The following is a 26,014-nucleotide window of genomic DNA, read 5'->3' as shown; positions in this document are numbered from 1 at the left end:
TCCCCTAAAGAGCCAATTAAAGCGACATTGCCACTCCCACCGCCAGCCTGTTCATGCAGGGCGGTCAATCGGGAATTCGAATTCCCCATTAAACACGGTGTGGTGATCACTACACGATGTTTTCCCGCACACTGCTGAACAAAGTCTATTGTTTGAACAATAAAAATAAAAGAAATCGCCACGCCGCTCCATACTAACGAGCTATGCGAGGAAAGGTCACGGCACATTTCGCACGCGTCGGATAAACGGCGGCCACACGTCACAAGCACATCAGGGGAAGTGCGCGAGGCGCGCATGCGCACATCCGACATCTCGCTTCCGTTTTCAAGTCTCCGTCTCTCAACAACCGGGACGACGGTGGCGGATACGTCGAAAACAAAAGAAACGACTGCAAGAAAAAAAAATGAAAATAAACCACGGGCGCCATTCGCCCCGAACGGCGAAAGTCGAACGCGCAAGCTGCAGAACAACACACGCGCCGCTTGGCGAAAACAAAAGGCACATTTCGCAAGCTTTGCGCCTATGCCCGGGCCTCCCTGACAGTCAACAAAAACTTTTCCGTATAGTACAAGCTCCCCGTCGAACGAGCGGCAATAAGACGCAAAACGCAAAAGCAATATAATGTCTTCTTTTCTCCTGTGCATTTGTTGCGCGCACGGTTGTTTTTGAGCGTTTGTGCACAGAGGCTGCCTTTCTTTATCTTCTACGTGGTATTTGCCAAGAGTTGGGAAAAAAGAAAACAAGACAAAGAGAAAGGGAAAAAAAAAAACGTTCTGAGAGCCAAACAGAAAAACAGAAAGCAGCAGCAGCAGCAGCAGCGCCAAAGAAACCCCAAACGGCAGCCTCCTCCGCCCACGCATATTCCGCATCCCGTGCCCGTTTCGAAACGAACAACAAACTCCACAAAGCGACCCACGGGCAACAGGCCAAGAGCAACGATAGGACGGGGGGCACCACACCAAGCACACGCGCAATATACGCGTCAGCACCAGCGGCGAAACGACCGCCGCGGTCCGGCCCGCGCGCGAGCTTCTTAAAAGGCGCACGGGCGAAGACTGATAACTCTTTGCCGCGCGCCGAACGGAAGTCGACCGAACAAAAAAAAAAAAAAAAGAGCGAGAAAAAGGAACGAAGTTGGCGCGATCGCGAACTTCGATACACGATCCGCCCACGTATGCATATATAGGAACCCGCACAGGCGCGCGCGCGCGAGGTTCGTTAATGAGAGAGAAGCACGCCTGGCGCATTGAACGCTGGAAGAATAAGAAGGAAAAAAAAGATTGGCCGTCGATCGAATGAGTTCCGGACGTCGCGTATATACATATCTCTGGAGGTATAGCGTACGGCGCTCGGCCGCGAAAACCTGGCTGAAGTCATGCCGGTTGGCGCCGGTATACATGGATGGAGAGATTTTATTTAAGATATATTGGCTACGCAGCTACCCGTATAAAAAAAGACAGATTCGACAAGTATTAAGAAAAAAAATGTAATTCGAGCGCGATCAAGGACGGCGGAAAGCTAAAACTATAAATTTTATCTGAATTAGGACGAGAGAGAGAGCTAGGAGGTGAAGTCGAGCCAAGTAAAGTCTCGAGTTTCTTTTTGATTGGTCCGATAAGGTATTTCTTATATCACTCCTTGTCACGTACCAGTTTGAAATGCGTAAACAAGGTTCAACACATGCAGAACGTTACGAGAAGGGTAAGTAGTGGCCATTGAGCGTGGTCTCAGACACTCACGGCGCAAGATCAGATCCGCCGGAAGGCTATTGGAACCTGCGGATGTCTATTGAAGAAAGCGGTCCTGGGCAGCGGCAGCGTGCCTTCCTGGCGGCGATTCAGGGCGAAGGCTCGCATATGACGTCACTTCGCAGACGACTAAAATGAAGTCACATGGTCAGAGAACCGCCACAGTCTACTGAAAATTATATTGCGTAGTGACGTTGTGGGATGGCCAAAGGAGCTAACAGCCGTTGACGCATTACGGATGGCAAGAAATGGACATGCGGTGAGTAAAGCGCGCGGTCACTGCGTGGGGTCATAATCGTCAAGAAATGGTGACAAGCGTCGAGGTAGAAAACAGAATTACGCAGAATGATTACAGAAACCTTGCAGCGAAGCTTAATGAATTTTGCGCTCTCCGCGTACCATGCCACACAGTCAAAGAGCGTAACATAATCGTACGATGCTTGCACGAACTCTGCGATGAGGGCGGCCTGCAGAGGTTATACAGTCGGGCCAAGAACGGGGGACACACGTATACGCGAAAGGCAGACTATGCGAACTAAAGGTAAACGAAACTCAAGTATATATGCTGACCAATAAAATTCGGGAAGAGATTCTTTCTACATGCACAGGCTTCGGCGCAAACAACACCAACCCAAAGTTGACGCATAATGCCACGCCCAATGTGGATACAGAGCTGTCAACCGAGTCGAACACACCAGTGCGCGCTCCATGCAAAGCTCACAACACTGCGTGGGCCAACGCTGCACCGTCCCAACGCGCCAGCGCAGCTAGTCAGCCAGCAAGGAGCTGAAAACGCAGCCAACAAGGACACCGCCGCCGCCAGCGCCAAGAACGAAAAGCATTCGCGATCGCAGAGATCCTATAAAACTGGCACGCGTGAACGCCCACGGGCATTACAGGTACACAGTGCTCCGTTCTCTCCGCGGCCCTCGAAGAATACATCAAGGCACCACTCCACGAGACAAAAAAAAAAAAAAAGAAAAAAGAAAAAAAAAAGGGGGGGGGGGGTTCAGCGCAGAAGCTGGCGCGCTGCCTTTTCCGCTTCACCAAACCGGGGCTCCACTGCCTTCCATCACCCAAAGGCTCGCAAGCAGCGCAGAGAGCAGCATTCCACGGAGACACCAACCGATCACCACACCAAGGGGAGGTGCGATAAGCGCGTGCTAAAATGTCCTATAACCATGTATCCAATGTTTCTCGGTGATTGATGGTGCACCGAAGCGACGCATCTACAGGGAACTATGAGAGACGCTGTGTAAGTGGAGGGCTTCGAATTCGTCTTGACCACCTTTCATGGCGTTATTTAAGGTGCATCGAAAGCGCGCCATTGGGAGAGTGCCTCCATTAAGACGCAGCTGCCGCGGCTGGGAGCCGAACCTGCGACCTCCTACTTAGCAGCAGAACGGCACCGACATTGAGCTCGTGAAAGGGGAAATATTGCCATTCACCCGACAGTAGCGCGAAGATATATATATGTATAAATAAAAGGGAAAACCCGGCCATGCGGGTTTTCTAGGAAAGAAAGCTTCGCTGCCGAAAAAAAAAATTGTATTTCTTTCAGGATGTCGGTTGGATGACAATTGGTGGAGTACAGTCGGGTACATGACAATTTGTTCCTTTCGCGATCTTTCCACCACCTTGAAGGCTTCCGCGGAGGTGATTTGTCATTTTCAGACGTTAGCTCTCTATAATATTAGTTTCCCGCATGCGCTATCGAATATTTCGAGCATCTACATATATGTTTCTTAAGTTAATGCCTGGAGGATTCCTTTATCTACGTACACGAAGTGTGCAAACTAAATTACAATCTTGTTTGCGAAAATTTCATTCGCGTTTGGCAACCTGCGCGCAACTATATAGCACTGCACGCGTGCAATGCGCTAAAGATTTGCTTTTATATTTTTAAGCTTGCTATGAGATAACGGTGTCGGTCCATTCATGTGATCTCTGCTGAAACCATTTTGTTGTGCGAATGCCATTATTTTGTACATGAGATAGTAACTAATTCAAGCCGCGTTCGTTGGCGCTTAACAAGTGAAAAACAAAAAGAGGTAGCACGTAAAGTGTCTACAGATAAGCGGCCTACACTGTCTACGTAAGCGGTGGACATTATATACGTATCCTAGGAAATGCACTGCCACTATGGGCTCCCACAGATAGCTAAAAGGCGGCAGCGCGTTGCTTCGTCAGCAGGGCCCCAACCCCGCTCTCAGACCTTGAAGAGGAACCGCCGACAGCGCCCTCAGCAGCGGAAAAAAAAAAAAAAAAAAAAAAAAGCCGTAATGCGGCGAAGGTCACGTTACCACGGCCGGACGGCTTGCGACCAACGAAAGCGCGGCACAAGCGGTTACGCAAGAGTGGGCCAAATCGAGGAAAAGGGACCCGGAAAGAAGGAAAGCGATGACCGCCCTTTTTTATTTGCGCAGCCATCGAGACGCGCGAAGGAGGGGGGGGGGGGGGGGGGCTCACGTCTCTCTCTGCATGCTCTTCCTCCTCTCCACCTCCGCGATTTTTCATGCGTTCAGATCCGTTACGCCGATTTCACCCGTGCATTATTATCTCCTTTAATTCTTTCGCTCACTCACTGCAGCCCCACGGCTGTGTCCACGGTTCCATGTCGCTTTCGAGACGACGAGCATTCTTTCGAATGGTCCTTGAGCATTCGCGCGTGCGTGATTACAGCGTGGGCACGGCGGGGGTGAGTGATAGACCTTCGGATATATAGTGCTTCGGTGTGCTCGAGTGCAGCTAGTCATCAAAGAGAAATTGCCGGTAATGCCTAAATGCCGGGACAGCTTTCGTCACTTGAACATAAACTACACTTTCGTTTTGCACACTTCACCGCATCGAAACGCCTTTTTAGTGTGACCCCGATTTACTTCATGCTTCGGATATTGTACGCACAACGGTGCTCTCATTCGTGATTATATATATTCGAAGCTGATATATACGTAGCAAAACTAGAAAACCTGCGTGCGCACAATAATAATCTAAGAGGCACTTTAATGGCACAGACTGGTGTACGAGGCCACCAATAGCGTGCGAAGGTCTCTCTAGATTTTTTTCTTTTCTTTTTAGATAATGATTTGTAAACCTCATAATCCTCTCATTCTTAGACAAATATTTTGTGCGCAAAGTCACTTGTCCTCCTAGTCCTAAAAAGTACAGCAGTGGAAAAATACAGGGTGAGAGAGACATACAGGCAGCTTGAACCAGGCGCTATATTGACAGCACCGGGACAGAACATCGCGCTCGATGGCCATTTCCCCTCTCCATCTCTTATCTATATGCGGGCAGCTGCATTTGCTATCACCCTTCGCGAGCTAATGTAATCACCAGATCCTCCCACGTTCTGAGTATACTTCCCGCTGCAATGCAAGAAGCTAACGACATAAGGAAATCATTCCTAGAAGGAATTCGATGTCGAAAGGCACTATATAGGTAAAGAACGACCTGCAGTTGTTCGCCTGCCGACAGATAATTGATCCATGCCCGCACGTACGCAGATTATTACGAAAAACCGAAAAACGTCACCGAATGTCATTCAGTTTCCTTTTCTTTTTGTTAAACTCGACGGACAAGTTTTCCAACCCGGATTTTTATACTACGTTGACATATTCAGATTCCCCGATTTTCCCAAGTGTTTCTTGACAGTTTTTTTATAAAGTTCACTGGCAGTGGACATTAAAGACTCGCTATCAAATTTGAGTGAATCACGCATTCCATGATACTCCGGAGAAAGACCCAGACAGACTCACACTCACGAGACCAGCAGATTTAATGACACCGCTATTTGCGCACTACTACGCAAGTTCAGTTATGGGGTTTTACGAGCCAAAACCATAATCTGATTATGAGGCGCACCGTAGTGGGGGGACTCTGGATTAATTTTGACCACCTGGGGTTCTCTAACGTGCACCTGAATCTAAGTACACGGTTGTTTTTGCATTTGAAATGTGAAACTGGTGTCATCCTGAGAATTCGTTCCAAGTGGGACTTTGCGAACTCCGCGGCTAGAATTCGGAAATTTCAATATGGGCCATAAGGTGATTAGTTAAAAACATAATTAGTGAATTTTTGTTCATTGGTTGATTACGCATTTCAATTTTTTGAGCACGTAATGTCCGCCTCTCCCAGTAGACCCAGCTCACGAACTAGAATTATGCTATCTGCCACAGGCAACCTTTAAACATTTCTGGAAGTGTTCGCTGAAATGCACTGTATATCGCGTGAAACACGCACAATGAGACACGAGAGAGGTGCACAGGAGGCCATCGATATCGGTCTCGCGGGCCGCAAGTCATCGTCCTCGTGCGTCGCACAAGTGAAGAGCCTCACGCGCGCTCGCTCATGCGCGCGCGCTCATGTACACGTGACCCGCCCATTTCAAGGTTCGCCATTTCCGTATTCAAGGGTGTGCGCGGCAGCGCGCGTCGTCAAGTGCCAAGGACCCGCGGCATCTCATATAGCGCTGAGTCAACGAACACGCACTGTTTTCTGAGGAAACAACGCGTACCCGGGTCCGCACACATACTGCGGCCGCCGGTTGTTCGCCTATACATAAGCGCGCGTTGGCTAGAAAAAACACGGCCACCGCTACGCTCGCTTCCGGTCAGAGCAGCCTCCGATCGTCCACGGATAGACTGCGCGCGAGGTCGACCGCGGAATCGTATATACACTCGAGGCTTCCAAATCCTTGGAGAATGCAACGCGCGTCCCGGAATACGTCGCCCATTCTGTTTCTTTCAAACGGAAGAAGAGTAAGAGTCGCGGAATCGTTGACCTTCCCAGCGTTCACCTCCTTTGCCTCTCCCACTTTCTCGCTCACACAGACACACATATACATACGATGCCACCCGGCTCATCACGCAGCGACTGTCTTAGAGCACGCGCACGGGAAGTTGCCGGGAGTCAAAGGCTGCTTCTGCGCGGTTCATAGGCACGACGGACGACCCCAGGCCTGCCGGAAGTGTATCTGCCCCTCCCCCTTCCCCGCCTCGAAACCCGTGGCCGCGACGGTGTCGTTTTGTTTTTCTGCTCGGCGCTCCTTTGTTGTTTCCCGTCGAGAAGACGCCGCGACGACGTTCGAACAAAGCGCGACGTTTGTTCCCGAGTCCTCCTCCTCGACCAATGGGCGCGAGCGTTTCCGCAGCTTCTAAAACTCCCGCGGCCGCCGTGCCTGCAGCGGACGGCGGCGGCGAGAGCAAAGCGCCCCGCAAAGCAAACTGCGCGTAACAATCCGGCAGCGCAAACAGAACGCGCGCGCGCGCGGGTAAATTAAATAAGCGCCTTCCATCAGCGCGCTCGAGGAGCCGCCATGCAAGGCCCGTTCGCGACAGTGCTTTCCCACTGTGTTCGCGAAAATTGGGACTAATGCCAACGAGGCCGACGAGGAACAACACACAAACGCGCGCGGTCACGAAGAATGGGAGGCAGGCGAACTCGTTCGCGACGCGACAGGAGATTAAGTTGGCCGGACGAGTTCTTGCGCGTCTCCCATCAACACCTTTGCGGGAGGTAAGGATCTGCAGGGGCACCCGTGACTTATAAGCAGCTCCCGCTGCGGACAGGTGAGCAAAGTTCAGCCGAGATGCGCTTTATAATGCAGAGCGTTGCGCAGCGCGCGAGTCTTTTTGGCCTCACCGGTTCCTGGTGCCCGCGGCGCGCTCTGCAGGACGGAAGGGATTGCGTTAATCACATGCAGCACCGCGAGCATAAAGGGTCACGGAGACGCGTATACGTGCGCGGTCCACTTAGCTCGCAATGTATTGGCCACAGCTGCCAAACTTTTCAACGCAGCCCTGTCGCAACGCCCTGCAGGTGAGATCAACGGAGGGAGGGAGCCTCGATGTTCCCCCTTCCCTGCCGCTGCGAGAGAGGACATCGAGACAACCTATGGGCGCACTACGGGCGCAGAGATGCTGCGCGCCACCTGGAACCGGCGAGCGCCGTTCCGTTTTTCAGCACAAGTCGTCAGTGTTAGCCACGGTGATAGAAGGGTATACAAGCCACCCACGCAACGATAGCGAACGATATCGGAAGTACACTATAACAGGTACACACAACCGGATTCGCGCAGCCTTAATTGAGCGACGTTTACGGGCGTCAAAGATTGTCGTTGCTGTCCCTCGTGGTTTTTATCTAGGAAGTGAATAACAACACACATGAAAACGGGGAGGCTATTAGCATCGTCAGTCGAGGCGCGCGGACGCAGCTCCATATAGAGCACGGTGTATAGATACTATTTTAGAGTAAAAGGGGCCCGGCCTCTTCATTTCCGCCGTCTAACGCACATACACTATAGCCGTCTCGTCGCCATCTCCAGTAAAATTCGCACAGAATTAACCCTGATTCACAAGGATACAATTTCCGCGCCACTGAAATTGGTACATGAATACGGTGAGTTTTCCTCTATATATAAGCAGGCACGCCATAGCTTACTGAAAGCGGCCTGGTAAATTAGGAGCTTGAGAGTATACATTTAATCGACGAGCTACTGAACTTCAGCGCATTTCATTAGAGTATGCGTTTGTTATATTTTCCGCTCCTTCCAATCTTGTTTGAAATGTGTGTAGCTCTTCAGACAAGTTCTGCAACCTCGACACACACACACGCACACACACGTCTATAGCGGCAACAAGCCATAACAGTATATACCACACGCAATTCCTTATCCGCGAAAAGTCGGTTGTAGCGAGAGACATGTGCCTGGGAAATTCCTGCGCTGGCATGCGCATGCGTTTTACGGCCCTCCGAGAGACGCAACGCACTGAGTCGTCGAGCAACACGAGGTCTTAACGCCGTTTGTGGCTGTCATAAAAGGAGCCGCGCGCTCGCGGCACTCGTGTCCCCGTTGCCTGCGCGTATCGCGTCCTATAAATGAGTTTTTTTCCTTCCACTCCACGCTCTCGATAAGCTGGCTGATAGCGGCCCTAAGCAACGACGGCAGGTAAGGTCGAGGACGCGCCAAGTCCGTCCGAGTTCCGTTTTTTTATTGCGTAGGCGACGACAGAATAGCAGGAAACAAACCGGCGGCCAACTTACGTGGCGCACCTTGAGAGAGTTACACGCTGACGCATAAACGATAGGGTATACTCCGCACCCTCTCAGATACATGCGTCACTATGCTAACACTCACCGCACGTATACATGGAAAAGCTATAGATACATGCAGATTTGCATGCCAAGAACCTGGCGTCGATCGCGTTGGCACGAGACGAACGAGTATGACCTCCGCAGAAAGCTATAAAAGTTTGCCACAAGGAATAAAGCCTATAGGCGTTGTAAGTAGTTACTTCTTTAACTATGTTAGTCTTCCGTAGATTAGAAGCCTACGTTTATAAGAGCCCGATTCTTCAAAGCGGACAGGGTGAAATCGAGACTGCCGACGCCGCTTCGCTGATTGAACCCTAAAGCTATGTTAATACAGTTAAAAATGTTTCACACCATTACTTGTGCGATACCGAGTTCGATGAGCTATAAGCAACTGCATAATAAAGCGTATCGAAAAGCACTATACTAGCTGTAGCAGCACTTGCATGCAAGTTAAACGCTGCGCTCGCCTCCCCCCCCCCCCCCCCCCTTTTTTTTTTCGTCGGCCTGCCGGTGCAGAAACACGCCAAAGCAACGACGAGAAGGCAACAAAGGAAACTGTGGCTCACGTAAACAGCAGTTCACCGGCCCATCATGAATCACTGCCAGTGAAAACAAGCTCTCCATGCCAATACAGCCATGCCCGACTTCGCAACGTTCCCGGCGGCCACCAAAGCGCTTCATCCTCATTTTCGCGAAGCGGGCTTCTCACGTCGCAAGCAATACAAGCATAAACGTATACTTCCGCTTCGTCGTGGCCGGCATCGGGAATTAGAAGTTTATTTACACGCAGCGGGGGCCGTCACATCCGGGGCAGTCGGCGCGCGCACTGTGCTGTTCTTGCGTGGCACGAAGAACTACGACAACTTCTGCGCAGCCACGACTAACGAGCGTATAACGCAACGTTCCACGTACACTCTTGCTCTTTTTTCTTTCTTTTTTTCTCGCGACACTGGAAACAGCGCGCGCAAGCTCGCACCTAGCATCACGAAGGAAGCGCGTGCAAGCGCGCACACACAGCTGCGTCAAACGGGGTCGTACGTGACGGCTTCGACTAACACCCAGAGCTGCCGCTGCTTACTGCACATGGGGGGCCCCCCATGCTGAGTGATGCAGCACGCAGTCTGGTTTGGCGAGTTTAGCGCGCTCATCCGTGGAACCGGCGGCAATAAGTGTTATGTGCGCTCATATATACCTGACGAAAGCGTGACACTCCGTGCTGAGCGCGGCCAATTCGTCCTTCTCACGTGAGTGTACGCATATACACAGAGACATATGCACACACGCAAACTCGCACGCAACGCAGCGGCGGACGTGTGGGCGAACCCGTTCGCGCTTCGAACACCCCGCTATCATAGGCCTTGCTGGCGCGCGCGCGAGACCGAAGGCAGGAGGAGAGCGGGGAGGATCGGACAGGGACCCAAGCAACCATACGCAGCGTAACAGATGTCGTTCTACGCGCACGTGACGGAAAAATCCCAGCATGTGTCGATCGCCCGCGCATGCAGGCACTCTGAGTGACGCATGGGTCGCCGAGAACACCGCGTGCAATCAATCGGTGGAATAACCGGTGAAGCAAGAAATAAGCGCGTTTCGCAAGGACGCCAACTGTCGGGTCGAAGTGGCGACGACAACGCGGCCGTCTCCTCGTAGCGGGACGCGACGCGAACACGGCGATTTTATTGCGGGCGAAGCTTGTAGTATAGAATCCGTGATGTCCAACGTTCAAACAATGCACACGCATTAATTACACGTACTCTATTTCACGCAATGCTACTACGTCGCCAATACTTTTGGCTCTAAGGGTGCGTTAATGGGGACGTAAGTAAGCGCGACAATCCCAAGGGTGCAATCAAGACCGAGTACAGCCACGAATTCGAATGCACTAAGGCACAGTGAAAATCGCCTTCAAAATTGGTTAAGAGGAACCTTAGGGACAGGGGAGATTTCGTTGCGGACACAAATTGCAGTCAGAAGCAAGCACTATACGAGGCACAAAGAAGCGAGCGTGTACGAACCTTGCGAAGGGCCGAGGCTCGACGTTGTAGTGGTCAGCGACGTTGTCGGTCCTCACTGTCACTTTGACCGGAGCCGTGGCCTCGCTGAGGAAGCCCTGAGGGACGGCGACGCTCTTCTCCATCTCTCTGCGCAATAAGAAAAAAGAGGAGAGATTCAGTCAGTCACTCTGCTTAGAACACACCAACGGGCGAAAGCCCTGGGAACCCCAACACACGGATAAGCACTCCGCATAACACGCAAATCTCATCTATAGACATGCAGTGCGAACGGGCAGCGGCGAGCATAAGAAACGCCACGCCACCATCACAGCAGGCAACTGTTAGGCGCCCCAGAACGCGTAAGCATTGCGTACAGAACACCGCCGCTAATGCTCACGTTACGGCGGACTCATTTGTAGTCGACGTTGTATACACCACACCTTCATAGGCGAACTCCGAACCTGGCGCAGGGTGGTAAATCCGAAGGGGCGCACAAACCACTCTTCACGAGGGCTGTTCAGTTGTAGATATGCACGAACTAAGCGGTAATTTCCTCTTTTTTCTCCTTTGTTTAATACACAGCCAACACGCCAACACTCCAGAGGTTACGACCAAGCGTCGCGAAGCTTCGAACTGTAGCAGCAGACAAAGACAGCACCGGCCGAATCCGATCGCAAGCACACGCGCGCACACCGTACAAACACTGACATCACGCCATAACGTATGCACTGAAAGTAGCCGTGCGGCGGAAGAAAAGCGACAACACCGACAGCCGGCTCATGCCCACGGGACCATCCGTCTCGTGTTCGCGAGACGTCCGGGACGTGAAGCGAAAAACACCTGCCTCATCGGACGCCGCTGCAGCCCAGGAGCTGGAAACAGGAGGAAAAGAAGAAGCAGACACTCGGCCGACGTCTATAGGTGGCGGGTAGCGGGTGATGACGGCACGAAGCGTGAATCAGAAAAACAAAACACGTGATGCTGCTGCTGCTCTGCTGCGGAGTCTATAGTATACTACGCACACAACACGGGTCTCTACGGGACGTCCTACGCGAGGAAACGACGGCCGACCGAGCTCTCCTCCCGAGCTGCTTGCCGCGAGCTGGCTCTCCCCAGAAAAAGAACCGGGCCCCGGCTCGGGCGAGAACTCCGAGGCGCCACGCAAGAAACAAACTAAACAAGAGCGCAGCCACTCGCTCCCCCTTTCCGTCACCACAGGCCGCCTGCAGCCTCTTGAAAGACAGAGATGGAGAGAAAGAGGGAGAAAGTGTTCGTGTGCACTTGGGTCGTAAGCAGCGCCACCACAGCAGAGTATATACCCACTTCGGGACCACGGGCGAGGGCCAAGTAGAAGCTGCTGGAACCAACGGCCGCGCTTCTCCGACAGCGCATCGCGGACTCGAGGCGAACGAATTCGAACGCTGGAATAGGACACGATCGAATGCAAAGGAATGAGGTTATCTCTAAGCAAGCTATTGTGTCAGACAGTAAATACTACGACACGAGGCATGGCTATCGCCAGTGAAGCTAATAACAGGCAGCACGTTCCTGGCTACGATTTATCTCCGACCTTCAGGGGGAACCAGAGAGGAAGTTTCCAAGAAATGGGCCCATTTTGTCAGTGAGGTGTGTCGAGCAAATAACTTATTTACTTTGAAGAATGCAGTGACTGACGTATATCGCCCCTCTTGCTCAGGTATGAAACCACTGTCAACAGTAACCCAATGACAAAAGCCCGAGTAATAAAGAGGTTCTCTCTCTCTCTCTCTCTCTCTCTCTCTCTCTCTCTCTCTCTCTCTCTCTCTCTCATGTGTATGTGCAGTTGAGTGCGAAAAAGATTGAGAGATGGCATGCGTGCTTAAAAGGCCAGTGAGAAATACTACGTGCCTTGTTCCAGCTCACAAATCACAGCAATCGACAGCAAGAGCGTTATCTAGAAAGTACGCAAGCGCTACCTATGAAAATTGGGTATCGGGCACCAAAAAGTCACACTGAGCCTCTTCCGACACGGCTTGCAGCACGCCTTTGGCGCGATAAGCAAGCTCGCGATGCCGACCGCTACGGCACCCGTATGCAGAAGACAGCAGCGAAACGATGCGGAGGAAAAAGAAAATAAAGAAAAGCGAGCCGCGACTTCTCCCCGCCCAGAATAGCAGCGTCCGCTGTCCGGGAGGCAAGACGGCCACGCAGAAAGAGAACGGTCTTACGCACAAGTCGCCTTTCGGGTGCACGTCGCCTCGGCTGTGTGCAGGATTCGACGAGATCGAAAAAATGAAAGGGTATGCAGCAGCGCGATACACAGAACACGAAACGCTTAGTCACCACACGAGGGCCTCTGCACAGTAAGAACCTAAATGAGCATTACTATATATATATATACTGCATTGGTAGCAAGTGACCCCCTCAAAGTCATAGTTATGCACATTTGAAACACCGATCGGTCTCTTTTTAACTTGCTGTCCGTCGGGAATTCTCCACATGGTACTTTGCAGTTTGGCACTCGGGTACGTGTAGTTGAGCAGACCATGCAAATGGAAGGTGCGTAGGCGACTGTGTTTTCTGCTGACGTGCATTTTCTGCTGCTCGCTGAGCTTGTGTGCACGTGTTTTTGGAAGTCGCTATAAGTAATTTTTACTTCTGCTGCAAAGTTGATTTAGACTGGTCCCTCTGTGCGCTGCGTGTGATAGATTAATCGTGGGGGCAGACATTTTTACGCGTGTTCTGTGCGTCCAAAGTGCATAGCCAAGGAGGGGTGCTGTCTAAGGTGCTGTCTATAAGGTATGTGGGGTGTCTGTCGCCTAAGGGATATATTGCAGGAAAAATGGAGAAAGGCTCTTACTCTGTTGGTGTTGCTGCTGTTGCCCGCTAATTTGTTGTTGTTGGAGATATGTCAGTGATTCGAAAGACCCACTACATGGTTCGCAAATACCAAACATGTCCCCCCCCCCCCCCGCTTTTTTTTTTTTAGGTTCTTTTCAGAGAGAAGGTGTGACATGAGCACCATGCTCATATTATATGTGAAGGATGACCTCTTAAGTTTAAGCGGGTACAGTCTAGTAAAAAAACCCTGTCGGTGAAAGTCTGAAAAAATTTTCCTCTTTTTTATCAGCTGCATGCGAAAGATTGGACATTCGTCTCTGAAACGGCAGGCTATCACAAATAGAGCCGATAAAAAAAAAAGAAATTTTACAGGTAGCGAAACAACAGAACACTATATCGAAATAAGTATACCTGCATTACGAAGAAATACAGAATAAAAATACTATCCTTTTTTAAGATTGTATGCATAGCCATACGTAACCCGCGCTCAATATTTCCGTACTCACAGGTGTGTACAAAAGCAAAATAAGAATATGTTATGACAATAAAAATAACGTACGTATAATACTGTTCATAAATAATTAAAAATTAAACATTCTGGGGATTTACGAGCCACAGCCACGCTCTGACTAGGCACGTAGTGTGGGAATTCCGGACTAATTTTGAACAGCTGAAGTTCTTTAACATGCATCCGATACACAGTACACGGACGTTCTTGCATTTCGCCCGCACCGAAATGCGGGCGCAGCCGGCAGGGATCTGAACCCGCGACCTCGTGCGTAGCAGCGCAACGCCAAAGCCAATAAGTCACAACTGTGTGTCGCACACAGGATTAATCAGGTCACTGTCGACAAGAAAGTCGACAGTGTATTTTGAGAGCTAATCTGTTTGCTGGGCCAACCACCAGGGTCCCCAAGAGGGAATACCCTCTTCAGTCATAACGTTTTCGAAATTGGCAGAATTGTATTTCTGGGCAACAATCGCTCATGCAATGATGTGTTTTGCCAATGATAGCTTTCAAGACTTCGCTTGCTGGCGCTAACTTCTATCAGCGACATAAAGCGGCTGGAGTGCACTCCGGCTTGGCCTGCAAGACGTCTACAGATAAAAACGACTCATAAGTGGCACGACGTCTTGTTCCAAAGCACTTAATGTAAATATAGGGAGGGAACAGGCAATGGATCGCTGCATCCTAACTGCAATCCATATTGCGTCTAATCCCGTGTAAAGTTTCATAAAGCCATGCCACAAGACACTGCACCAGGTATACAGTATATATAGGCCTCTGAAGCAACAACGCACGTGATTCTTGTAGTGCTGCAAATACTTCCTTCGAGACAGCCGTGCTTGGATGCCTGCGCTTATCAGCAAGCCATAGGAGCGTGCTGAAGGAGTCCTCATACACACCCTTATTTAACATGGGCACCGATAACACATCAACTACAGGTTCCTAGCAGCCTTAAGAAAGCGGACCCAGATACACAATGTTTGCTCCTTCGACTGCAAGACGTAGACGCGCGCTGCGGCGCCAGTGCAGACATCAGAGTTCACGAGAAGATAGCCGAGCAGCATGCCTTCTGGGTCGCTTAGCTGAGTATATACGCGGGAGCTGGAAGGGATCCAGCAGCGAATAGCCATCGCACGAGGAAGGGGAGCGACAACCACGAGCCTGTCGCGACAATGCCACCACAAGGCGGACGCCTTGTGGCAGGTTGAGGAGCTCTTCTCCTGGATCCCCCAGTTCAGCAGCGACCCGCGCCGCGAGTGATCGATAGCCCCGGAAGACGCCGGGCTCTGACGCTGACTCCGGCTCACTTCGCGCCCAACGGCTGAGACAGGTGCAGCCCGAAGTGTCCCGTCGTCGCCTGTGCTTTTGAGTTTCCTCTCCTCGCCAGCTTTCGCATCATAGCAAGCTAATAACGGCGTCGAGGGGGCCCCACCGCGACCCTCGACGAACGAGATCGAGACGGACGACACGTCCCTCCATTGATCCGACTGAAAAAAAAAAAAAAAAAAAAAAAAAAAAACATACGTGTTGCAGGGCTGGGTGCATATTTGCCCCTTGGCCAGCAAGCAAGGTGGAGGAAGGCTCACGAAATGAAAATGTGTCATCTACCCGACCGCAGCAAGAAGCTACGAAGGAAATCCGTACGGATTTCTCAGAAAGGAAGCTTCGCAGTTGAAAAATTCGTCCTGGTCCGGGGATCGAACCCGGGACCAACGCCTTCCCGTGGGGGTCGCATCTACCATCTGAGTTAACCAGCAGGAGGCTTGCAAATCGCAGAGAAAGCTCGAATTAATCGACTCTGTTCTCCGAGTTGTCGTGCTACATTCGGGTGAATGACATTATCCATTTCATTTATTTCCTCTTGTGTAACATGGGCAAAATAATCACGATTTACGAGAACAGCGAAGTTCGTATGTTTTTCGCATAATGTGGAACCTTCATGTTCCACATTACTCGATATATATATATTTTTTTTTCGCATAGCTACTCTACGAGGCGTGTCAAATCGATGTTTCACGTATCTAGGAGGAGCTCATTCCGCTTTCCTGCGCCAAAACAACCACGGCCCTAACAACGTATAGGAGAGGCTCGCATTGCGTAAGGCGGTGATGTGACACGGAAAAGTTGCGCTCAATCCTGGGCTTCCTGCTCAGCTCCTCGTCTGTAATCGCCGCTCGTACACGACGACACCGGAAGTGCCAGAGGAAGGATCCCGGGTGCCAGGTACGGCACGCTCGGTTTCACTCGCGGAACGCGCGCTGTGACGCCGCTGCGCAGAGCAGACACTGTCACCTTTCTGCAGTGAGCAACAAAGTGCGCTTTTAGTTTAGTGACGTAAACAAGGCGATGATAGGAAGCGAACGCATACTTTGGTGTTGCCAAGAGGACGACATCTGGCGCACTGTATATAACGTGGAAGAACGCGCTATGTAAATAAGGCAGTATGATGCAAGAGAGCCAGGATATTGGTTCAAGGGGTCTAACGTCTTAATGAAATTAAACTGCAGGGTTAAATGTCCCAAAAACTGCACATTCGGTTCCGAGCTAGGGATCAGCACAGCGGGTTATGAGGAATGTTGATCCCTGGGGTTAAAGAAATGAAAAGAAAAGTTGAAAAAATCCCCTGACCAGGAAGACTTTTCCTTCAACTGTTTCATTTGTACCTTCTTGCTGCAGTCGGGTGAATTACTTTTTTTTTTTTCCTTTCATGAAGTGTACATAACGTGTACCTTCGCGTTCATTGGCGTCACAGCGGAGTGCTACGTCGACAAACTGCGCAGAAGTCGGGGAGAAACTAAAGCGGTCAGTGTACGAGATAAACTAAAGAGGAAGAACACCGAGAAATATGCATACGGAAGGGCGCAGTACCTTCAGCTTTTCGGTACAGACCTGCTCAGCATATATATCTCATTATACGCTTCACAATAAAATGCGCCAAAGTTACCACGTTGTTAGCACGTCGTAAATTTGCGCGCCTATGTCGCTCGCACGCCTGCAGGCCTCGTAAAACGGAGCACCATTCGCGGCGACTGTCGTGTATACAATTCATTACCACGTCCTTTCCAAGCTGACAGCCTTCACTTTCACTCGCAAAGCGCACGACGTGCACGAAGCCGCGTCGCACACCAAGACGAACAGCGAAGGCTGCGCGCCTCATGCAAAAACGGTGATAAAAAATAAGCGTAAATAAAATAAAGAATTAAAGGTTCGCGGCGCCATGTTGGACCGCTCTACACACGACGCATCACAAGGGGGACCCGTCTGACCTTCGCTCCAACGTCCAGAGAGATAGGGCCCGACGGCTTGTCGCTTCTTCGCTGCGCATATTCTCGTACATATACATTCCACCACTTGCAAGAGAAACCACGGCAGCGATGACAACCCGTAGAACGAAAGCCGCGCGTATACATACAGGCGTGCGATGAATGCAATTTCGCCAGCAGAGAGAGAACGCTACACGGCTCTGGTATAAAAAGGGCAGTGAAATAAAACCCCGCCGCACACGCGGCCACAACACGCAAACAACGCCTCATACAAGCGCAGCGCTCCGCAAATGCCCTGAAACAGGTAAGAGACAGACATACAGACAACACACGCGCGCGCGCGCGAGGGGGGGTCAGCGCGCGGGGTCAACTCAGCCGAGGGCCAAAGTTGGCGAGTTCCGCCTTCAAGCCGACTGCATGCGCGGATCACGCACGCCATACTACTCTCTCCCTCAAGCAAACACAGCTGGTGCCAGAGGCGTGCAGCTGATGGAAACACAGCCTTCACGGTTGTCCACCCGATTCCCGCAAGGGGAGCAAAAATATCACGCCTGCCTAGCCGTCCCCGCCCGCCCGCGCTTGCTTGCTTCAGCCGCATATATAAGCGAAGGTTGCGCCGTTTCGCCAGAAAAGCGCCGTTTTCGGTGACGTGCGCTCGCCGCTGGAGATGCTGCACGTCGCTGAGGGTGCAGCCGCCGTATACAAAACGGGCGGCAGTCTTCCTCCACAGTCAGTCACCACGGCCGCTGCGAGGGGATGTCCGTTTTCGGCCATCCTTCGTTATTTGGCGCGCCGTATATCAAGATAGTCTGGACTGACGGAGAGCTGCCCTCGCGTATGCATGCGCACGCGTGCGCGTTAATACGGCGCGAAGGAGTCGGCTCTGCGTGAATCAACGAGATGGAAGGTGCTTTAATGAGATGAAGGTGCGGGATCAGCGCAGGAAGCCCGCCTGCCGCCTGCGCAGCTAGCTGCTCACAGCGGGAAGGAGCGGATAGGAGGACTGAATCCACAGACTTCGATGAGTGCGCGGTCGGTAATGGGCATAGTCGGCCAAAAATGGTGCGCGATCAGAATTAGAGGCGACTAGTCGCAAGTCCTATATGACATTTCTACTCCGTTGCAGGAGCTAGTGACAGTGTTGAGAAAGCGTTTTACATAGCACTGGGACCCACAGTATGTGATTTAATTTTACGTACTCCTGGCTCATCACACAGTCACGCAATAACAAGGAATGGCGTTTGACTTCCCGTAGGCGGCCTCGATCACGTTTTATTTCTGACCACGCGTGTATACCGCGAGTACTCATGACAGTCTCCAAGTTGCTTCCGTAACATGAAAGATCCTTCAAGGAACTGCCGAGTGGCCGCCGCAGTGGCGCCGCAGAAAAGGCGGCTCATTACCGCCCTCGGTTCTGGACAGGGCGCACCAATGAGAGACGGAAGTGGCGTCGTGGCACGTCAAGAGTCCCTGCCACAAAAGAGCCCACGTCACATTTTAGAAAGACCGAGAACTTTCCTCTATATATGGTATTCTCGACATTTTTTTTTTCTCTCTCCTCTAGAAAGCCATGGACTCAACAAGCCACTCAACCATCCACAGCTATACGTCAGCATCAAGCGCACGTATTTCGTGCCCGCAATTGACGAGTCAAAAGTCAACTGGGAGCCTGCGTTGCTGACGTGATGGCTACAGTGGATCGGCTATAGACGCGCTTCGCACAGCGCCACCCAATGACCGTCGAGAGAAAGGATGAACAAGAATTTGGCCCTATTCACTCGCCAGCGAAACAGGCCCGCCACAATGACGTATATACACGTTGAATAACCCGCCATTATACGAAATGCCGAGATCGTCCCTGCTATATAGCAACGTTATAAGAGGGCGATCAGACGGAGGGCCGTTCGTACACCGACAGCCACGCAGGTCTTGGACGACTTCCGGTGGATCACTGGCGAAATGCACGCAACGCACGTACGAATAGGAAAGCATAAAAAGTAACGAGATTTATAGTACGTCGAACACTCCCGAATCCCGTCACTCAACGGCCTGCGCGCTCCTTCCTATGGCCCTCGTATACTCTCCGTAAGCCAGAGCCATTAACGCACACGAAGAAGTGTTATGCGCGCAGGCGAAATCAGCGAGAGGAGAGGAGAAGAAACGCTCGGGCAGGACGGACGTGAACTGCCGCCGTCAATCAAAGGGTGGCCCATCAGCGCCCTCTCTTCCAATTTCCCGCACGACGCGATGGATCGCTCTTGCACCCAACAGAGAAACGAAAGAAAAAAAGAGAGGACGGTAGCAGACCGTGTAGGTAGGCAAGCACTTCCAATCTTCCCACCGCAGGCGCAGCTATTTGCGAGTACGCCGGCTGTCAGTGTCTCGTCATTATACCGACGGGCGGACGAGGCGCTCCGTTTCAACCGTAGCACATATACAAAAAAAAAAAAAGAAAAAAAGAAAAAAGGCCATAGAGAAGGCGACCGGTCGAGCTCGGTGATCTTCCTTCGCAGTAACGCGTGCCTGCGTGCCCCCTTTAACTCTGTCTCATCCGCCCGCCGCTTGACTGTCGGCTTTCTCCACTACGGGAGGTGATGCACCGGTCTTCGAGATGCTTGCTTCCACATATCGCCATGCTGCCGGGCTGGCCCGTATTGTTTCCATCTCTCTAGTCTCGTGTCTGCTGGACAGCACGCCGCAATCTCCATCAAGATGTCCAGAAACTTCCCTCGACTACTTTGCTTCCTTTGAAGGGAATCTGTTGACTAAGTTTTACGCCGCACGCAGCCGTGCAATATATACTAATGGTTGACAAAATTGTCTGTCACAAAGCAACGCTTGAACTACGACGAACGCAGCAGAGCATGGGCTCGGGAATAATATTGATTAGCCGAAGTTCATTAGGGGACCGCTCAAGTACCAACAAACTTTTTTGTGCGTTTTGCTTTCACCGAAAAGGCAGAGAGCGCCGTGGCCGGGAAAATTTGCGGGGCTGGGTGCTCATGCTGAAAAATGTTCATTCGAGAAAAGGTGTGCTATGACCCACTCGGAGTCTTCACACTCCCAAATAGTGATCTAAAACGATAATAAGGATCAATTTCACAAATATGAATCAGAAGACACGATTCAATTTTTTGTCTGGCGGCACGAATTATATGAGATGGACAAAACCAGTAATGCAAACGACGACGCGCAAAGGCAAATGTTCCAGGATCTAAAAGTAAAACATCCAGTAATTGCGAGCATTCATCGCTTAATACAGCGGGAACACCCGATGACTGGTCCCCCAAGATTAACCTCTTCCTTTGCCTCTCTGCTCTGCTTCATTCATAAGGGCGGTAGGGCGAACAAACGTGACAAAGTTACCAACCAAAGAAGTGCGCAACATTCGCCTCAAATCCGCTATTACCCTCGTTCGTTCAAAAACTACGCAAAATGTTTTGCCACCGGAAGGACAGCAGCTCCGCCCAGAACGCGAGATACACAATAAGCTGGCTTTCGTCATCGGGACAGAATGCACGCTAAATACCGTACACGCAGCCCTGGCGACACCCAGACAGAAAAAAAAAAAAAGCGAAGCGTCAACAAGTCGCCCAGCTAGCGTTGGCGGTGTGTCGCAAGCAGCGCGATCCTCGGTCTTGCCGCCGCTACGGCGTCGGGAGAACGCGAACTGGGGAAAGGCCACTGGGGAGTAGCGTCGCGCGAGCGACAACGGAGGCCGCGGCACGACCGTGACCCAGACCGCGAGAAGCGCGATGAGAGACGGTATACGTTCCAGAAGGGCTCGCTCCGCGTATGCACCGCCCAGCATAAACATTAACTTCCGTGTAACCTTTAATTATATTTAACAGCGAAGCTGTTCTAGCTAACCGTAAGAAGTGGCGCCTGCTGTCGCAAAACCTCTTCGAGCTATGACGTCACTGCGTTGCCTAGCAACCACCTCGCGGAGCGGCGTGCGACTCGCCTCCTCTCCGTGCCGTGCACATGTTGCCTTGACATGGGACGTAAAGAAGAGAGAAGGAGAGCATGTGCGCGGCGCGCGCAATGCTCGGGAGAAGGAAAGAAAATGAAAGCGAGATAGGGAGAGAAACAAATTGTAGCAGCACCAATGAGCCAACGCGCAGAGCTGCTGCCGATACCGCCCGCGATGCCTAGCCGCGCACGCGCCGAAGCAGTAGCAATGACGTCACCTCGCGTTGCCTAGTAACCACCGACGCAGGTGCGCGCTCGCTTCGCCCGACACAGACACGGGTCCTACGTGCCTGCCTGCGTTTGTGGCATGCCAGGAACACTGTCTCGTAGGCGCCGACGCGCCAGCGCTAGTCACGCGAAATGTCGCGAAAGGGAAGGTACCTCCGAAAATGATCAGCTCGAGAATACTTCCCTACATGCGTAGTTAAGTTAAACCAAGTTAATACCTAGCAGTAGCAGCCAGTAAGACTTGAGGATTGACACTTTCGCTGTGCCTAAGCATTGCACGACCGAGTGCAAACTTGCCCGCTTTTTTTTTTTTTTATGGCAATGACAACGCGTCACAACTCATTGGTCTCCGCGCAGCCTTTAAAGCGACATCTATACCTAACCGAGATTCGAACCTTTCCAGCAGCGAACATTCACTCTAAGAGATGTTTGCACATTCTGCGGTTTATCTTGTCCCCAAACAATAACCATCTGTATATACCGAGTGTCCGAGCTTACTTGGACCAAAAAGAAAGAAAGAAACCAAGAGCTCTAGAGAAATTGTACCAACTGCATATTAGCGGTAGTCGTGTGTACTTACAATCAGTATTGATTGCTTCTTTTCTCTCTCTCTCTCTTCTCCCCCCCCCTTTTTTTTTTAAATCTTGGTCCAAGTTAGCTGGGACACCCGGTATATCTCGCGTGCCTGTCTTAACGCTGCGCACCCAGTTTCAGTAAAGTCCCTATATAAGAAAAGTACCGCCATCTACTCTTTCCTTCGCCGCCTCCTCTCCTAAAGCGCTTGCTTTTTCTTTACTTTTTGCTTGCGAAAGCCAAGTCGACGGTGGCGCACCTAGAAAGTCCACGTTGAAGCTTTCAGGCCGGGCGCGCGCCGCCGCCGCCACCGGCGACTGCGGCTGCGCAGAGGACTTTCAACATGGCTCTGAGGCGGAAAAAAAGAATATAAAGAAGTGAAAAGCGCGCGCTATCATCGTCCAATAAGAGATACAGGATAACACAAGAGAGAGCGAAGCGGCATTTGTCAAAGGATGGCGGTACTTTTCTTATATAGGGACTTTAGGTTCCAGGTCACGAACGGCATGCGCGTTATTGGCGTGACATAGCAATCTTGGCAGGAATGTAGCGGGCGCAGAATTTCCAAGACGGAAATCATAGCAAAGACAGAAGACGTTCATTGCTGTGGGACAAGATACGCCCCAACGGGTGTGTAACTCATGACTCGGGACCCGCAATCCCACGACAATACAGCTGAATATGAATATAGTTCAGTTTGCGGCTTTTACGGCACTGCAATAAATTTCAGCGGCAGTACGTAGACCCTACACCAGATCGTTAGTCCCTCTCCACCGTGTCCACGAAGATATACACGACCTCCCACCACGCAGAAACGCCACTCGCCTCAGTGACGTCTGAAAAGCTTGCGACGAGGAGTCAAAGAACAGGCAAGGACGTTGCGTCACCCAATTAAATAAGATGCACCGCGTTAAGATTTCGACACACTTTGCAACTGACAGAGGTGAACGAAGCATCACAATGAAAGCCAGAGAAGGCGGCCGCGGCGTCAAAGGAAGCAACCAAGAGGGCCTTGCTCCACATGACAAGGGAGCAGCGGCGTCAGAACGACCAGGAAACAATGGCGCCCAGTGTGTTAAGCGGCGCAGCGCCCTCTTCTCAAACTGTCGGAACAATGCACGCATGGCCAACCAATCGCGACAGAGGGCGTCAGAGGTCCAGAAGAGCGGATGCGCTGCACTCACTTTCACTAATTGCGATATACGCAGCACTGTTATAGGCCGGCATGGGAGCGAGCTATACGAGAGGAGTGTTTGTAAGCCCTCGGCCTACGATGATCGGGACGCACGAATATTTAAGTACCAGCGCTGCGAAAGAGCCTTCGAGGAGAGGAGCCCCCAAAGACAATGCTTAAATATGCTTGCCCGTCTGTCCCAGTCTGTCAAAGCCGCATTGCGCATAACACTGCCACCTGTGCGTCTTGATAGAGTGGCCGTGACACTGCATAGAATTAGATGCAGGTGACGTCGATCGCCCCGCGCGTCTCCCCTTGGCTGCACTAGAAATATGGCTAATTCCATTCAGCGGAGGCAAAGAGCTGACATGAGCATATCAGTAGCGCAGAGTCCGACTACTTGCTGCCCCGTGAAACGTTCCATGCGCTCTGAGAGTAGGTGCGAGGGCAAAGGGGTATCATGTGACCAGATTGCTTACGTTGCCGTGGTGATTATATCACGCGAACTTCGCTTCTCAGCCACCATTGCTGGCGCACACTGAACTACACTAACTGAACCAAAACGACGGAAACAGCCAAAACGAAAGGATATGACGCGTTTACGCACGTGACTTCCTTCACTCTCCGCTTCTCGCGCGGGAACAGCTCGAACTGCTCTCGACTTCTCTAGGCGTCGCTAGACTGCTCTTATTCTGTCATGGATCACAGCATTCCTGCTCCTGGTCTCTTGAGAGATCACTTTGGGGAGGCTTTCGAGTGCTCCTGTTCTTCGCCCAATGGAATATGCTCCAATAATAGTTGTACGCGGAGAGAATGAAGTCTATCACGTTGTCGCAACGCCAAACTAATCCCATGAGCATGCACGTTTACGTCAGAGTCGTCCTCCTCAATTGTAGTACATATTCCGTTCAGGAGCGCTTCGTTCTGGTCGATCTGCGTCGTTCGCTGCAAAATAGATTATATTTTGTGCCGAACAGTGACGTTAGGCGTCTCCTGCGCCAATGGGCAAGAAACGCGACACAAGATGAGCGTGGTTTAGGGCGGAGATGTAAGAAACTTTCAGCCTGTCATATGTACGATAAACGGCGCGTGACCATCTTAAGAGAGATAAATGAGTACTCTTCGAACGAGCACAGACGTCGTCACTCGTCCAGCAATCGCCAGAAGAAACGCGTACAACCAACCTCGTGCAACCTTATTTCGCAGTCGAACGAGACAAGGACACAGCTGACACGGTAAACAAAGGCAGCACCGAACCCCAATAACGCGCGCCAATCGGTAGCCCGAGTATATACTATATAGACGTGCTGCGCGATGAACGAGGCGCTTCCGCTCCGCCGCTCCCAAGCATCCTCGTCGGTGGTCTCCCTCCCGCGATGTGGGTCAACATCAAGCGACGCCTCGCTCTCCGAGCAGGCATTGTCCCGTATGCCGCGGTTGCGTTCGCAGAGCGCTTTTGCCTCGGCCCGTTTTGTCCAAGTCTCGCGTAGGCAAAAGCCTGTACAGGCGGTGACGGTCGGTCGGCCGCCAGCCAGCCAGTATTATAGGACCACTTGCAAGCGACGAACTTAGAGGCAGCTTGGCAACGCTGTTTTCTCGCGCGTGCGCATTCGGGAGCTGTAGGTGCGAAAAGGCGGCTTCGGTTATGCTTACACTTCCTAAATATGTGCACACTTAGAAAATACGCGCTGCACGCCAGTTTCTCGCGCGTTGCTGCAGCACGAAAACGGTAAGCGCGTCACTAACGCCGCGCATATAGTTCTGCGTACAAAGCGAGAAAACGGCGACAATCGAATCAGTAGGTATAACGCATACTGGCAGGTGCCAGAAACCGCCATCGCTCTTCCACGATAACAAGACGAAGCAGCGGAGAATAGACCGCGCCACCATCGGTTGCTCTGCGATGTGTGGCAGACAACAAGGGGTAAAAAAAAAAATAAACGAAAGGAAGACACTAGCGAGAAAATGAGCCAGAGAAGGCAGGCGAACAAAGAAGCGAGAAAACGGAGGCCCTTCTGCACCCCCCCCCCCCCCTTTTCTACTCCCCCTCCCATTTATCCCGAAGGTGCACAGCTCCAGTGAACCGTAGCCACGACCGTACGTAGCCAACGAACCGCCGGGCAGGAGCGCGTCGTCGTTCCGCGAGGCAGAAAGAAAATGGGAGAAGAGGGACATTTACTTATTTATAGGTCCACGCGCGTGAGCGCTCGGGACACGGCGAGCCGCGGTGTGCTTTTTCTCACACGAAACAATGGCGCGCTGCTGTTTCGGCGAAAATAATGAGACTGCAGGAAGAAGAAGAAGAAAAAAGAGGCATTCGCGTCGCGTGGCGGAGGCGCCGCCGCGCGCAACGCGGCTTAAACTTGGGGAGATGATTGCCGAGCAGCCGACGATGGCGTCGTCTCGCGCCAGCCCCGGTATAGTTCCGAGCGGAAGAGAGCGGGAGCTGACTCTGCATACTATATCCGGCAAGGAAGGCGACGGAGCGACAGCCGTTTGTCGCCACCGTGTCGCCAAACGTGCAATTACCTGGAGCTAGAGATGTGTCGCCACCGTTTATGCGAGCCTCTGAAATGGAAATGCCGGAATTTGGGAAGAACAGCTTAGCCTTCGCGAGAGCTGCATGGTTCAATGAAGCG

At 51.7% G+C, this 26,014-nt stretch overlaps 1 protein-coding gene across 4 annotated transcripts in view; it reads right to left on the bottom strand.

Annotated features, from left to right (window-relative positions):
* Positions 1–26,014, bottom strand: part of LOC119441942 (serine/threonine-protein kinase 17A) — a 211,240-nt gene that overhangs the window by 154,014 nt on the left and 31,212 nt on the right. For 2 of the 4 annotated variants that reach the window (XM_049661760.1, XM_049661759.1), the window contains exons 1-2: positions 11,678–11,970; positions 10,859–10,980 (exon numbers count right to left, since the gene is read on the bottom strand). Coding sequence is in view for 3 of the 4 variants with exons in the window: in XM_049661759.1 (XP_049517716.1) it covers positions 10,859–10,980; positions 11,678–11,686 (131 nt within the window). In the remaining variant the exon portion in view is untranslated. Of the gene's footprint in view, positions 1–10,858; positions 10,985–11,277; positions 11,398–11,677; positions 11,971–26,014 lie in introns of those variants that run through there. The other 2 variants (XM_037706622.2, XM_037706619.2) reach the window with 2 other exon arrangements.

The sequence above is a fragment of the Dermacentor silvarum genome, chromosome 2 (genome assembly GCF_013339745.2).
Source record: "Dermacentor silvarum isolate Dsil-2018 chromosome 2, BIME_Dsil_1.4, whole genome shotgun sequence".
In the NCBI taxonomy this organism is placed as follows: domain Eukaryota; kingdom Metazoa; phylum Arthropoda; class Arachnida; order Ixodida; family Ixodidae; genus Dermacentor; species Dermacentor silvarum.
Note: the sequence above shows the minus strand (reverse complement) of the source record. Positions and strands in the feature narration are given on the sequence as shown.